At 41.4% G+C, this 15,770-nt stretch overlaps 1 protein-coding gene across 1 annotated transcript in view; it reads left to right on the top strand.

Annotated features, from left to right (window-relative positions):
* Window positions 1-14,554, top strand: part of cacna1c (calcium voltage-gated channel subunit alpha1 C) — a 268,853-nt gene extending 254,299 nt beyond the window's left edge. The window contains exons 44-47 of the mRNA XM_033038368.1: window positions 817-926; window positions 6,996-7,117; window positions 8,378-8,698; window positions 10,979-14,554. Coding sequence (XP_032894259.1) covers window positions 817-926; window positions 6,996-7,117; window positions 8,378-8,698; window positions 10,979-11,272 — 847 coding nt within the window. The 3' untranslated portion in view covers window positions 11,273-14,554. The remainder of the gene's footprint in view (window positions 1-816; window positions 927-6,995; window positions 7,118-8,377; window positions 8,699-10,978) is intronic.
* The last annotated feature ends 1,216 nt before the right edge of the window (window positions 14,555-15,770 follow it).

Genomic DNA, 15,770 nt, shown 5'->3' with positions numbered 1-15,770 from the left:
ATCAGCTTGTGGGACATTCCATTGGCGGCTAGCGGTGAATTCCATTGGCGAATATTGGCGACTACCTACGTCAACCTCTGTCAACCGGCGACAGGTACCGGCGACTGAATTGTCTTCAGTTGTCGCCGACAGGGTCGTTGTTTGTCGTACCTTATCGCGGGTGGATGTAGGTTGACTTTAGTTGTCGTAGGTTGTCGCCTGTGTGGTCGTAGGTCGTTGTTGGCGTGGTCGTAGATGGACGTCCTAATGGGTCGGCGGTTGTCGGTAGCTTTCCGTAGCTTGACGTCAACTAGGTGGTAGGTTGTCATAGCTTGTCATAGACATTGTCGTGGGGGGGGGGGGGGGGGGGGGGTCCTGTCGCCGCTTTTTTGGCGACCTGCTACCACTGCGACAGTCGCCGAAAAAATCAACTAAGTGGGACAGGCCCTTAAGACCCTGCCACTGAAATGGCAACATACCATTCTGGAATCTCACTCTTGTCCACAAAAGCATTGTGGCTTCTTTCAAGAATATTTCTCTTTCATGATTCCATGATACTCACTGTCTGATGTCTATGACAATTTAGTGAAGCTACAAATGAAGTAATAAAAAGTTTCATTTTGTCACTCAATTGCATGGATTTTATCTTAAGAGACTAATTCTGTGATGTAATTACAATTTTTCTTTTGGTTTAACTGACATTGAGTATTATCAGTGCATTTACTATTCATTTATATTTCTATTGCATGTTCTTAATAATGCCAAAACAATGCTTATTCGATTGCATTTTTCTTGAAGAGTATGTTTGCTTATCTGTTTCTTCTCTGATCCTTGCAGAATTCCCCATCAAGAGGAATATGAAGATAATCAACTAGGTTCTTCAGATGACTGCTGTGATAAAGATAGTTTTTCTCCTTCAAAGGGGCTGCTTTCAGCAACATTGTTAGGTAATGTAAGCTTTTAGTAATAAGAGTACTAATACCCTGTGTTGTGCTGGCTGTGATCATTGGTTCCATGTGTTTAACTGAAGTAAGTATTGGGCTTCAGCATATGCAATATGAAGAAGTAGTGGTTTAAATCAGTAGGTTTATTCCAGTGCAGGACCCGTTGTGCGAGAGGCCCAGGTTGGGATTCTTTAGCAATATGATCTTCTTCTTCTTGTGAGTGAATCATAAACCAAAGGAATAGTTAAGGGCTTGTCCCACCAGCATGCAATTGCATGCGTCTAGCACGACCAAACGTGGTCGCTTGAGGCATACGGCCGCGTGGGGCCGGTACCGCGGAGGCGTCTGGAGTTGTGCGGGGCTGGTCCCGACATCATACTCACCAATCAGCTGGGCAGGAGGCGGGCCGACTGAATTTGGACGTCGGGCAGTGACGTTATCACGCGACGGCACGCCGGGCGGTGACGTCATCGCGCAAAGCCACGTGCTAGGCGTACGCCGTCAAGATGCTGCGTACGACGTCAAGACGCTGCGTACGCCCTCAATGCGCCTGCGGGCCGACAGGCCGTTGGCGCGCGGAATTTTCAGACTGTGCGGGATTTTCGGAGCGACCAGAAAGACGCTACAACTTTTTGCACGACTGAGGAGACTACTCCCGGCGAACATAGGCAGACTGAGACTAAAACAATTCAGCTCAATGATGTATTATTGGTTACAAAATTGCTTTTGATGAACACTAATATATTTGTTGGGTAAATAGGATCAGGTGCTAAATTATTTTATCACTACACCTGCCGGTAATATTCAGAAAAAGCAGAATATAATTTCATATTAATGATATACCAACAATTACATTAAAATGACAGGTGAGACCAAGCGCAGGCTTGGCGATCGCTTCGCCCAACACCTCCGCTCGGTTCGCAATAACCAACCTGATCTCCCGGTGGCTCAGCACTTCAACTCCCCCTCCCATTCCAAATCTGACCTTTCTGTCCTGGGCCTCCTCCATGGCCAGAGTGAGGCCCACCTTAAATTGGAGGAACAGCACCTTATATTTTGCTTGGGCAGTTTACACCTCAGCGGTATGAACATTGACTTCTCTAATTTCAGGTAGTCCCGGCTTTCTCCTCCCCTTCCCAGCTCTCCCTCAGCCCACTGTCTCCGCATCTTCCTTTCTTCTTCTCCCCCCCCCCCCCCCCACCCTCACATCAGTCTGAAGAAGGGTCTCGACCCGAAACGTTGCCTATTTCCTTTGCTCCATAGATGCTGCCTCACCCGCTGAGTTTCTCCAGCAATTTTGTCCACCAAACATTCCAGCCAGTACCTCCCTTGACCATGCACATAGATGACATATTACGTAGTGAAGTGAGAACCTGTGCCATCATCAGATTTGTCAGCATGCCTGGGACGTTACAGGTGCTATCATTGTTGAGGATGGTGGCCCGTCTGCTAACCAGTCTCAAAGTGTTTTTGTCCATCACAGGTTGGGCTGAACTTATATGGATCTCCTTTCATTCAGGTGGCCACTCATCCTTCGTGCTCTTTATGTTTGAATATAGAAGATGAAAGATATTGAGTAATATTTTAGTTCTTGGTGCTTTGGAAATATGACTAGTGTGTCTGCGCGTAGCTAGTTGAAGAGTTGGAATGACTGTGGGTGATGAGTTACAAGGGTAACGCATGTGTATGTGTCTGCAGCATGAAGGCGCAGTTTTCACATGGTATAGGGGTCAAGGAAAGAGAGTTCATGTCACAGCCCTGTTTCCACCAATCTTTCCACCACCACGCACGAGAAGCACAAGACAGACACCATTGTACGCAGATGCTGAGATGTGTGTTCAGCTCTGGTTGAACAACTTCTAATCTTGTGTGTGGACTCGATAAGAAGAATTGGTATAGAGCTCATTCTCGTGTATCTTGAGAGATCATTAAATGAGTTCCTGTTCTGCTCCATGCTTTTGATATTCTCAGTGTGAATAATCAGTACATTGGCCAATTTTTAATCTTCCAACAGTAACGTTGGAGGCTCCCCTTGCCCCCACCCCACTTGCACACAGGAGCTTTCTCCTGACCACAATTTGTTATCATCAGTACTTGGTGTTCCTTGAATAAAGTGGAGCAGTCTCTACATCTTCATCGCTGCCTTTCTTTCCTCTTTTGCTGCAATTCTTGCACGTTGCTGCCCACAAGCTGCAATAGAGAATGTTTTAACCATACTAATGTTTTAAGAATATACGTGCTTTTGGGATTTGTGCACAGGAGTTACACTTAATTGCTTTGAGCTACTTAGGAATCTGATCAGGTCTCTTTTTCAGATATTATATTAGGTACAAACCTTAATGATCTTTTCACTTTATTTTTAGCTAATGTAATTTATTTTTGGAGAGCGGGTCTGACAGGGTGATACTTGACACGGCAAGTTGAGATGGATTCCAATTTAAACCCAATATCTGTCGCTAACTTCCTGATCTATATACATCTATTACACTCTTTCACTCCTATTTGTCTGTTGCAAGTCCTAATGGGATAATATCTGATTTCATATACCTTTGGTGTTCAATGTGATTATCTTAACATTTTATACTTTGCTGTAAGTTTGTGACATTCAGCTGCAAAGCCACACTTACTATTTCTTGGCAATATTTATTAATGAGCTAAACAGTTTATACAAATTATAGTTTGCAATATGAAATGGAATGTTGACTAACTGTTGGATAAATATTTGAAACTAAAATAGCTCCGTAAAAAATCAGCTTATAAATTAATGCTAAAAGTGGACAAAAATGCTGGAGAAACTCAGCGGGTGAGGCAGCATCTATGGAGCAAAGGAATAGGCGACGTTTCAGGTTGAGACCCTTCTTGAGACTGAATCATCATCACTTCTCATCAGTCTGAAACATAGAAACATAGAAAATAGGTGCAGGAGTAGGCCATTCGGCCCTTCGAGCCTGCACCGTCATTCAATATGATCATGGCTGATCATCCAACTCAGTATCCTGTACCTGCCTTCTCTCCATACCCCCTGATCTCTTTAGCCACAAGGGCCACATCTAACTCCCTCTTAAATATACCCAATGAACTGGCCTCAACTACCTTCTGTGGCAGAGAATTCCACAGATTCACCACTCTCTGTGTGAAAAATGTTTTTCTCATCTCGGTCCTAAACGATTTCCCCCTTATCCTTAAACTGTGACCCCTTGTTCTGGACTTCCCCAAGATCGGGAACAATCTTCCTGCATCTAGCTTGAAGAAGGTTCTCGACCCGAAACGTCACCTATTCCTTCGCTCCATAGATGCTGCCTCTACTCCCAGCTTAAAGAAGGCAAACGGAATAGAGGCGGACAAAAGAAGAGATTCAAAGACGCCCTAAAAGCCAGCATGGAGAAATGTGCAATCGACATCGACAATTGGGAAACCAATGCCAAGGACAGGAAACTCTGGCGAACCATCATCCAAGAATGAACAGCGACCTTCGAAGCCGAGAGATGCGCAGAGTTAGAAGAAAAGAGAAGTAAATGGAAAGAGAGACAGCAACAACCAAAGCCCGATCTGCCATCTGGAATTACCTGTCCTGAATGTCGAAGAACTTTCAAAACCACGATTGGACTCATAAGCCATAAATACAACAGAACGTAGACCACCATCCTCAACCTCGAGGGATAGCCACGATGAGATAGACAATAGGTGCAGGAGTAGGCCATTTGGCCCTTCGAGGCAGCACCGCCATTCAATGTGATCATGGTTGATCATCCACATGGCTGATCATCCATGTGATCATGGCTGCCTCACCCGCAATGTTTCTCCAGCATTTTTGTCTACCTTCGATTTTTCCAGCACCTGCAGTTCTTTCTTAAACAATTAATGGCTAAAGTATTATTTAAGAATTTTGTTTAAGTTGACTGCAGTTGATTTTTGTACATTTCTTCCTTATCTGAACAAGTCTCAACACATGGTGTTTTAGATATGTTTCATAAATGAGATGATTCTCGAGTGGTGTGGTGTGTTGTTTCACTGGTATTCAGGTCAAAGATAAAGAGAACTCGGAATGAGACTAAAAAGCAGAATTTCAAAGATATTTACCTCCACATCATCTCTGATGAAGACTGAAATAGGAGGAAATAAATGTGTGGCTGAAGAATAGGTTCAGAAATGAGGGCTTTAGATTGCCGGGGACATTGGAACTTCATTTCAGATGATTTGACCTCTGCATTCCAGAAGGGTTATAGTCCAGTATGGCTGGAAATAATATATTTGCAGAGAAATTTGCTTGTGTCTTTGGGGAGTGTTTAAAATAGCTTGCCAGGGATGGGAACCGAACAGCAGTTGTAGACGGGTGAGAGGCAACATTGAATATGGACAGTAGTAGTTTAGTTAAACAAGTCTGGAAGGTGGATAAATTCATTTGAAAAGCAATGAAATCAAAGGCTGTTAAAAAAAAGAAAGAAACAATGGCAGTACTTAATTCTGCGCACCAGAAAGCAGGGAGTCATGAAAATACAGGCACTGAAGTGAGGGCACAGGCAGTTTTATGGAGTTCGATTTTACAGCCATTATTACTGAAAGATGGTTAAAATAGTATCACAAACAATGTTGTCAGATTCTCTGGCTGACAAATAAACTTGGGAAATTGGTTTGTTAACAAAATATTCAATAACAAAATCAAGAACTTTTGGAGGATAAGGGGAGATCTTATAGAGGAGTATAAGATCATGAGAGGAATAGATCGGGTAGATGCACAGAGTCTCTTGCTCAGAGTAGGTGAATCGAGGACCAGAGGACATAGGTTGAAGGTGGAGGGGGAAAGATTTAATAGGAATCTAAGGGGTAACTTTTTCACACAAAGTGTGGTGGGTGTATGGAACAAGTTGCCAGAGGAGGTAGTTGTGGCAGAGTTATCCCAACACTTAAGAAACAGTTAGACAGGTACATGGATTGGACAGGTTTGGAGGGATATGGACCAAATGCTGCAGGTGGGATGAGTGTAGCTGGGACATGTTGGCCAGTGTGGGCAAGTTGGGCTGAAGGATCTGTTTCCACACTGTATCATTCTATGGCTAGTGTAGCTGGGACATGTTGGCTGGTGTTTGCAAGATGGGCCGAAGGGCCTATTTCCACACTGCATCACTCCATGACTCTATGACTTTTGTTAAATAAGCTGGTACAAATAGTTAGGGCAGTAGTTACTTCTACTGGTCAGTGCTTATGTAAGGACAGTGGCTGAAATGGGAGCAAGCTCAGTTGATGCATTCCCTTTTCTCCATAGCTGAGGGTTACTTGTGATGACCTGCAAGTAACTCAAGAAAGTTTCTAGTATCTCTAAACTCATACACCAAGCCAATATTGTACGTACAGTTTTGGTCTCCAAATCTGAGGAAGGACATTATAGCCATAGAGGGAGTGCAGAGAAGGTTCACCAGACTGATTCCTGGGATGTCAGGACTTTCATATGAAGAAAGACTGGATAGACTTGGCTTATACTCGCTAGAATTTAGGAGATTGAGAGGGGGTCTTATAGAAACGTACAAAATTCTTATGGGGTTGGACAGGCTAGATGCAGGAAGATTGTTCCCGATGTTGGGGAAGTCCAGGACAAGGGGTCACAGCTTAAGGATAAGGGGGAAATCCTTTAGGACCGAGATGAGAAGAAACCTTTTCACACAGAGAGTGGTGAATCTCTGGAACTCTCTGCCACAGAGGGTAGTTGAGGCCAGTTCATTGGCTATATTTAAGAGGGAGTTAGATGTGGCCCTTGTGGCTAAAGGGATCAGGGGGTATGGAGAGAAGGCAGGTACAGGATACTGAGTTGGATGATCAGCCATGATCATATTGAATGGCGGTGCAGGCTCGAAGGGCCGAATGGCCTACTCCTGCACCTATTTTCTATGTATCTATGTAAAATATTATTGATCCAGGTGAAGGTTCGAGGTACAAATTTATATTGATTTGTCCATTGATGGCTGGTTCTGGTTCTGTTCCTAAAATGTGGCAATCGATATCCTCATTGGATTTAATAATATCTCAATGACAAATATCAAATTGAATGTCTGCATTCAACGTGTCTTTGTTTTGAAGGGAGAAGATCATCATTTCACCTTGAATGTCTAAAGAGACAAAGGAGCCGAGGCTTGGACGCAGAGTGTACATCCCCACTCTCACAGCGGACTGCACTACCACTACACTTAATTCAGCACCAGGTATCAAACATTCAAATGTTTGACCACAATTTCCATATCAAGTTTACACATCACCTTTAAGATTAAAAAAAAAATCATTACCTAGATTTTGGAATTCTAAAATAAAAGTAGAAAGTGCTAGAAATTCTCTGGAAATTAGGTATTGCCTTTGGAGAATTAAACGGAATCATATTTCAGGTTTATTAACCTTTAATCAGTAGATGGTTGCAATTAGATTCACAGAGTATTTCTGTCCTTCAATGTTTTATAAGAGTATCTTGTCCTTTTATTCTCCCTGGTTGACCGAGATGGATGGACATGATTTTAGTTATCATGTGCTGTTGCTTTCAAAATACTTTCTATATTCTTGTTCCCACCAAATCAATAAGAGAAAATCATTGGTAGACAAAAATGCTGGAGAAACTCAGCAGGTGCGGCAGCATCTATTGAGCGAAGGAAATAGGGCCAAAACCCTTCTTCAGACTGATGCAGAGTGGGGGTGTGGGGGGAAGAAGAAAGGAAGAGGAGGAGCCAGAGGGCTGAGGGAGTGCTGAGAAGTGGAGGAGACAGCAAGGACTACCGGAAATTGGAGGTCAGTGTTCAGGCCACCGGGATGCAGACTGCCCAAGGTGAGGTGCTGCTCCTCCAGTTTCCGGTGGTGCTCACTCTGGCAATGGAGGAGGCCCAGGACAGAAAGGTCGGATTTGGAATGGGAGGGGGAGGTGAAGTGCTGAGCCACCGGGAGATCAGGTTGGTTAATGCAGACCGAGCATCTGCAAAATCATTTGTCCTTTACTAAACGGTCTCAACTGGTGCATGGCTCTCTGAAAGTGGTAGTTCAGGTGGACGGGGTGGTGAAGAAGGCATATGGCATAGAAAGATTGTGCTGGGAGCCTGTCCCCATGCAGTATAGCTCCATAACTCTGTAGCGCCTCACCTATTCTCCCATCAACCTTCAATACCAAGGGTCATTTGCAATTGCCACCAAGGGAAATCCAGTCAGTTACACGGGGAAAGTGTGAACTTCATACACAGAGCACCAGAAATCGGCATCGAACCCAGCTGCTGGATCTATGCCATGTTCAGCCACCTGCCGTGCTACTGGGGCGAGGGATTTTTTTCAAATATACAGCATAAAGAAACATTGGTGCAGTCTTCAGAGTACAATAGAATTATGTGTGCTGTGAAACGAAATGACATTTAATATGAATAGTCCTGATTTGACATAACTATTTTCCTTGATGTATCTGTATTTATCTTGCATATATTTTCATCCAACAGGCATTAGCAGTGACAGGTTTGAGCCCACTGCTAAGAAGAAGCCATTCTCCAACACAATTTTCCAGGTTATGTGCAACACCTCCAACGACTCCATGCAGTAGGCGGAGGTTACAGCAGCATATTCCAACATTATTTGTCGATGGCATTGAATCATATGAGAAACTGAACAGCAGCCTTCCATCAGTAAACTGTAGCTCCTGGTACTCTGACAACTCACATGGGAATGTCAAAAAAGCCAGGCCAGTCTCCCTGACTGTACCCTCTCCCTTCAAAGAAAAGGGAATTGAGTGTCATGGCAGCGCGAGTAGTTTAGTAGAGGCGGTAAGTTTACAATCGGCATTGAATATTTGTCCTTGGTACACAAAAATGCTGGAGAAACTCAGCGGGTGCAGCAGCATCTATGGAGCGAAGGAAATAGGTGACATTTCGGGCCAAAACAATTCTTCAGACTGATGGGGGGGACTGACGCACCCGACTCATCTCGCCGCCCCACATAAAAAACCCGACCTACCCGGCATTGCCGCCGGACCCCACCTACCCGCCATCGTCGCCGGACCGGGGCTCCCCCAACATGGCCGCCGCAACGCACCCGACTCATCTCGCCGCCCCACGTAAAAAACCCGCTGAGTTTCTCCAGCATTTTTGTGTGCCTTCGATCTTCCAGCATCTGCAGTTCCTTCTTGAATATTTGTCCTTATTGCATTGTTATGTTATAAAATTAGGCCTTTTTGGTGGATTGTCAGTACGTTTGATGAATAGATCTTTTTTCCACAAAATTCTGTCAATGTGTCTTCTCCTTAATGTTCATTCCAACATTCAAACATGTTCCCGATGTTGGGGGAGTACAGAACCAGGGGCCACAGTTTAAAAATAAGGGGTAAGCCATTTAGAATGGAGATGTGGAAACACTTTTTCACACAGAGAGTTGTGAGTCTGTGGAATTCTCTGCCTCAGAGGGCAGTGGAGGCCGGTTCTCTGGATACTTTCAAGCGAGAGCTAGATAGGGCTCTTAAAGATAGCGGAGTCAGGGGATATGAGGAGAAGGCAGGAACGGGGTACTGATTGTGGATGATCAGACATGATCACATTGTATGGCTCGAGGGGTCGAATGGCCTATCCCTGCACCTATTGTCTATTGACTTAATAGAGCAATGGAGGAATTGAGAAACAGTATTTTCTACAGTATATCTCTGAAATATCCGAGAATAGGACTGACTCACAACAGATGTCAATCTAGCTGAAGCATAAACTGGATAAAGTGATTAACAAAATTAGTTTATCCATTGACAAGAAAAATCTTAAATGAAGTTGTATGTGCTGATTTAATTTAAAGTGCATTAGAGAGTTAAATCTGAATGATAACATACTCAGTAAATGTAAGTAGTTTGCACACTTAAGACTGATGAGTCACATTTTTTCTGAGCCTTAATGTGATGTCATAGTGATCTACATAGTGATCTACAAAATTCAATTGGAATTTTGTACTTTTCACTCATCTGTACCCACAGCCTCAGATTCCTGCAGGATGTTAGGATTCAGTCACTCTGTTATGTAATAACTAAGAAGAACAATCTTAGTGTAGTATATCTTTATTGTCATTTTCCTGAGTACTCACATACCCAGAGGAAACAAAAAAACGTTGCTCAACCAGTGTCCATTCAGTGTGCAGTAAAAAATAAATAGATATAAAAATACATATATCATGAACAAATTAAACACTCTACTCTCTACTAAACATCAACAGGCGTTCCGATCGGCAGCGGCACGACAGTGGCTCTGCTGCAGTGTGTCCAGGTTGGTGGTTGGTGCGCGATACTTTGGCAGGGGGCAAAGTCCGTTTATCAGTCTTATAGCCTGCGGGAAGAAGCCGAGGAGCATCCTGCTGGTTTTGCAGCTAATGCTCCTGTACCTCTTCCCAGATGGCAGGATGGAGAATATGTGATGCGATGGGTGGTAGGGGTCTTTGATGATGGAGATGGCTCTGCTGATACATCTCTTCCTGTATATGTCCAGCAACAAAGGGAGTGGAGCACCAATAATCCTGCTGGCGGTCTTCACAATCCTGTCTAGTAGGTGCCGTTCGTACGCCTTGCAGCTCCCGAACCAGGAAGTGATGCCGTAGGTTAATGTGTTCTCGATTGTCCCCCTATAAAAAGTTTGTAGGTGTGTAGTGGGGAGACCTGCTTCCCGTAGTCTTCGGAGAGGGTGTAGTCGCTGCTGGGCTCTCTTGACCAGTGCTGTGGTGTTGGTCGTGGACGTCAGGTCATCTGACAGGTGGAGTCCTAGGAACTTCACGCTGCTGACCCTTTCCACATCAGCTCCATCGATGTGCAGAGGTGTATGGTGTTGTTTTCCCGCCCTCCTGAAGTCAACCACCATCTCCTTAGTTTTTCCCACGTTGAGAATGAGGTTGTGGGATTTGCACCATCCTGTGAGCAGCTCCACCTCCATCCTGTACGCCGACTCATCATTGTCACTGATGAGACCCACCACTGTTGTGTCATCAGCGAACTTGATGTTTGTCAGAGATTTGATATGCATCAGGATGGAAAAGCATGGTATTATTTTGTGTAATGACTATTTTATCTATGTCCTCAAAAGGTTCTGATCTCAGAGGGGCTTGGTCGATACGCACGAGACCCAAAATTTGTGGAGGCAACAGCCCATGAAATTGCTGATGCCTGTGATATGACAATCGAGGAGATGGATAGTGCTGCAGACAACCTGCTCAATGGCAACACTAATGCAAGCCCAAACGGCAATCTGTTACCCTTTGTAAACTGCAAAGAATACCAGCAACAGGATGTTGCGCAAGGCTGCGTGGAAGTAGAGCCAGACCGTGGGAAAAGTGAGGAGGAGTTTACAGATGAGATGATTTATGTTAGCACCCTGTAGTCATAGGAAATAGTTTTTATTATTTGCTTAAAATCAGTTTGTTTCAGAAGTGCCTCACTGTTCTTGTGATCTGAAAGTAACCAGAACAGCTGCTTTGTTCATTTGCTGTTGTGAATTGGGAGCTCAGTTCTTTAAAAAAAAAAACTATTATTAAAAAATCTTGACTTCAGGTAGCAAACTGGCATGACCTTTGAACCTGCAACAGAAACACTACCCGACATCTCAAATTTGCTAAAAACACATCAGGATCAAGAGTACAGAGGGGGGGATGCTGGGTATCCAACAGACGTTGTTTGTGTATCTTTAAGAAAGAACTGCAGATGCTGGAAAAATTGAAGGTAGACAAAAATGCTGGAGAAACTCAGCGGGTGAGGCAGCATCTATGGAGAGAAGGAATAGGCAACGTTTCGAGTCGCGACCCTTCTTCAGCCCGAAACGTCGCCTATTCCTTCTCGCCCTAAATGCTGCCTCCAGCATTTTTGTCTACCTTGTTTGTATATCTGAATGTTTGGCCATACTATCTAGATCAGCCTTGAGGTTTTAACAGAAAGCAATGCTAAGAGGATACACACAAGCTGATTATAAATATATTTTGTGAAGAATGTGTCCATCCTGCTACAGAATACCTCAAAAAGTAAAATTCCTTGTACTCTGATTAAAAAAAAAAAAAAGAATTTTAAGAGATGGATAATCTGTAGTAAATTGACAAATGCATAATATGGAGACAATGATCACATGATTTTAGCTATCCCAACTGTAGCTTTTGATGATGGAGAACTTGTTGGTAAAATAATCTTTCTAAGAGAGCTTGTATCCTTTATAACTAAGCCATGAGCTGTTTGGTGTTCAGTTCATAACATTCTTTTCCAATGGGTTTGCATTCTGAATGCATGGTTAATTCTTACTTTGATGTGGCTCATTTTGTGTTTTAGCAATTATGGACCAGCCACTTCATAATTTTTTAAGTTGTGATTTTTTTTTTTTTTTACTTTTCATTATTTTTAATCTGATGTGGACACACCTAAGTTCCTGCTATATGCATTCCCTAAAGGAACCATGTACAGTTTAGAGAATTATACGTTCTTTTACATTGGTAATTTAAACAATATCAGTATCATCGTTCCAAGTAAACGCATACCTTCGAGCCATGGACTGCTCAGATCTTGCATGATATTTATAAACCATTTTAATTTTATCTAAACACCTAAACAGCGCATCTGTGGTAGATTTGAGTCTGCAATGATTTACACCGTGGATTTTTTTATTGGAGTGGAGATTAATTTGTCCATCGTCGAATCTCATCCTCTTGTGTGCCACAAGATATGCAAAAACAATGCAATAAAGTGTTACTGTAATCAAGGCTATAAACATATTAACTTAAAAACATAGATTATAAATGTATGAATGTGTGTATATATGCATCACACTGAATTGATATAACTATGAATTGATATATAAATATTATATTCACTGTGATGTTTCTTGTATTTGTTTTTGTTTAATAACCTGTAATACTTGAAATCAGGTCGGTATCAGTATTTGAAAAAAAGACCAAAAAAAAGCAGTGCATTTTTAATGAATTTATTGAGTACGTTGGTGTATATTTGATGCATGAACACTCAAGTATTCAAGTGTGCCAAGCTATACAATATATATATAAATATATATACTTATTTTAACTTCAAAATGCTTTCTAAATCTGAAAAAATGAAACCTTTTTTAATCAAAATTAAAAATGTACATATTGTGGTCAATATGATATGGCATCTTCACATAAATAACAAATACTGATTTTGCATATCTTGTGCTCACTTCTTGTTGTATTGGTTCTTGTTGCCTTTTGTTTTCACCCTGCCTTGCAACTTTTCAGAGCACTGAGAGTATCTTGGAGGAGATATAATAAGTATTTAAATGTTCAATTTATTTTTGTTTTCATCTGACTCTTTCAAGTGGCAGTAAGCTGTTCTTGTGCCTTTAATAAAAGTGGAATCTCAGCTTTATCTTTAAATTGTAAATTTCACAAGTTTGGTTGGTTCCCAACAGTGAACTTGTGGGGGCTTTTTTTTGGAGGAAAATAAGCTTGTAGACTACATCAAAAACAAGACAAAAGCTAAATATTTTAAAAAATGAGTAAGTTAATGGTATTTTGGTTAGTTTGTTTTATCTAGGAATGCCTTTACTTCTCCTACAAAAGATTTTCCACAAATGAAGGAAGATATTATTTTTGATATTCCTAAATTATGATAAATAAAAAAAGGAAATATAAACCAGTAGTAGTCAGATGGTGTCATCCCATCTAAAATGCACTGCGAGGAAATTAAGTTAGAGCAACCCTGTAGTTTGTAGACAAAAACTGCAGTGTTCTGAATTGGTGTTTCGAACCATTTAAAATGATTGGCAATGAGTTCAGCCTTCAAACACAGTTTTAGAAAAAGTACTGCTTAGCAACTTGAATTTCTGCAAGTATTATCCAGGTAAACTTCACTTTGTACATTAAATGATAAACATGAATAAGAAATGAGAGGTGTGAATGTGCCAGCACCATAGATTTTAAATATACAATCATTCTGCTGCTAAAGGCATCATCGGGTATGCTGATTTGATCTAAGTTGCACATTGTGATTATTAACTTAAAGTAGATTTTTTTTTTAGTAATTTATAATCTGAGCTTTCTCTTTGTGAAATCTATAGAAAATATTCTTTAAACTCAAAGGCAACAGAATTGTGTGAGAATGGATTTTAAAAGCTATTATATTTCCCCTTAAAATTCGTTTAATAATCATGTAAATGGAGGGAACTACGCAACAAATGCCATTCTTTGACGTTAATATTTGTTTTAAGTGAAAACAAATTTCATGCAACACACCTAATCTGATTAGAAAATATTTCCCATATTTCTAAAATATACATCTTGATTATACACAAGTTAAATTTACAAAACTTATAAAATGTTCCTGGTAATTTAATCTATATTGTTTTTGGTGATCATTTAATACATTATGAGGTGAAACAATCATTATATTAATCACTCATTTTGAAATAATTTTAAGGAACTTCCATAGGATAGATTGAACGGAGGAATGGATTTGTAAATTGCTGACAAACAAATACTTACATTAACATTTTGCAAATCATTTCAAATGTCAACTTTTGTTGCTCCAATTGGATCTAGAGTTAGCAGTGTAACTACCACAAGCTCGTCAAATGTTATTTAATTATCTACTGGAGCCTTAACTTAAACTGGTTTCCACTTAAATTAGTACCCGTAACATTTTATCTTTGTTAACATATGAAACAGTGTGTTTTTCCTAACACTACGCCTTTAGACATTAAAAATCTCACTGGATTCCAACCTTTCATCTACAGAAATATATGTAAAATTTGGGGAGTCAATTATGATTTCTCTTTAGTCAGAGGGTGGAAAATATGTGAAATTAATTGCCGCAGAAGGCTGTGGAGGACAATTTTTAAGACGGAGATTGACAGATTCTTGTTTAACAAGGAACTGCAGGTGCTGGAAAATCGAATGTAGATAAAAATGCTGGAGAAACTCAACGGGTGAGGCAGCATCTATGGAGCGAAGGAAATAGGCGATGTTTCGGGTCGAGACCCTTCTTCAAACAGGTTCTTGATTAGTTTGGATGTCAGGGGGCTATGGGAAGAAGGCAGGAGAATTGGGTTGAGAGGGAAAGATAGATCAGTCATGATTCAATGGCGGAGTAGACTTGATGGGCCGAATGGCCTAATTCTGGTTCTACAATTTGTGAACGTATTGAATTATTTTGAGGAAGAGAGAAAATCATAAATAGTTGCCCATATTTGTCATTATTCTGACTTTAACTGACAATAATGCAAGCTGTTTTTACTAGGTGATTGGAGTTGCTTTTTGGTGTAAACAGTGTGACTGTTATTGAAAAGCGAAATAATTAGATTCTTACATTTAAATGTTGAATCTCCACAAAACATAGATTCACCATAGCTTTCAGGGATTTTTTCATTATAAAATGGGGTTAAATTGTTATTAAACACAACACTATTGCTCCTATGCCTAGGAATGGATTGTGTAGACTGCCTTCCACTTGGGAAGCAGATTGAAGGAATCATATCAGTGATGTAGATGATGGAGTTCCTACATTTCTGCAGCAGGCTCTTATTTTCCTTGTACTATGCCGAAGTGGCTGACCTAAAATCACTGCACACATTTAATTGAAAATAATTCACATTAATAGGTGACTTTCTGAGAGTTGGGTCTTGTAAAGGTCCACATCCTGTTCCTCAGGCATTTACTTTCTTTGGCAAACTGACCATCAGACTCTAACCACCAGCCCCCTTTCTTCTCTTCATCCGAATCTCAAGACCTGGCGTTAGTCCTGAGCAACACTCCTTTCATTGAGAAAATGTAGAATTCTTGTTGAGTGGTGTCCAACAGATTGAATTTTGCAAATGGTGCCTGAACAGTTGTCAGTGACCCATTGTAACACCCATCCAGTGGACTTTT

This window comes from Amblyraja radiata, chromosome 19, assembly GCF_010909765.2.
Source record: "Amblyraja radiata isolate CabotCenter1 chromosome 19, sAmbRad1.1.pri, whole genome shotgun sequence".
In the NCBI taxonomy this organism is placed as follows: domain Eukaryota; kingdom Metazoa; phylum Chordata; class Chondrichthyes; order Rajiformes; family Rajidae; genus Amblyraja; species Amblyraja radiata.
This window is presented reverse-complemented; position numbering and strand designations above follow the sequence as displayed.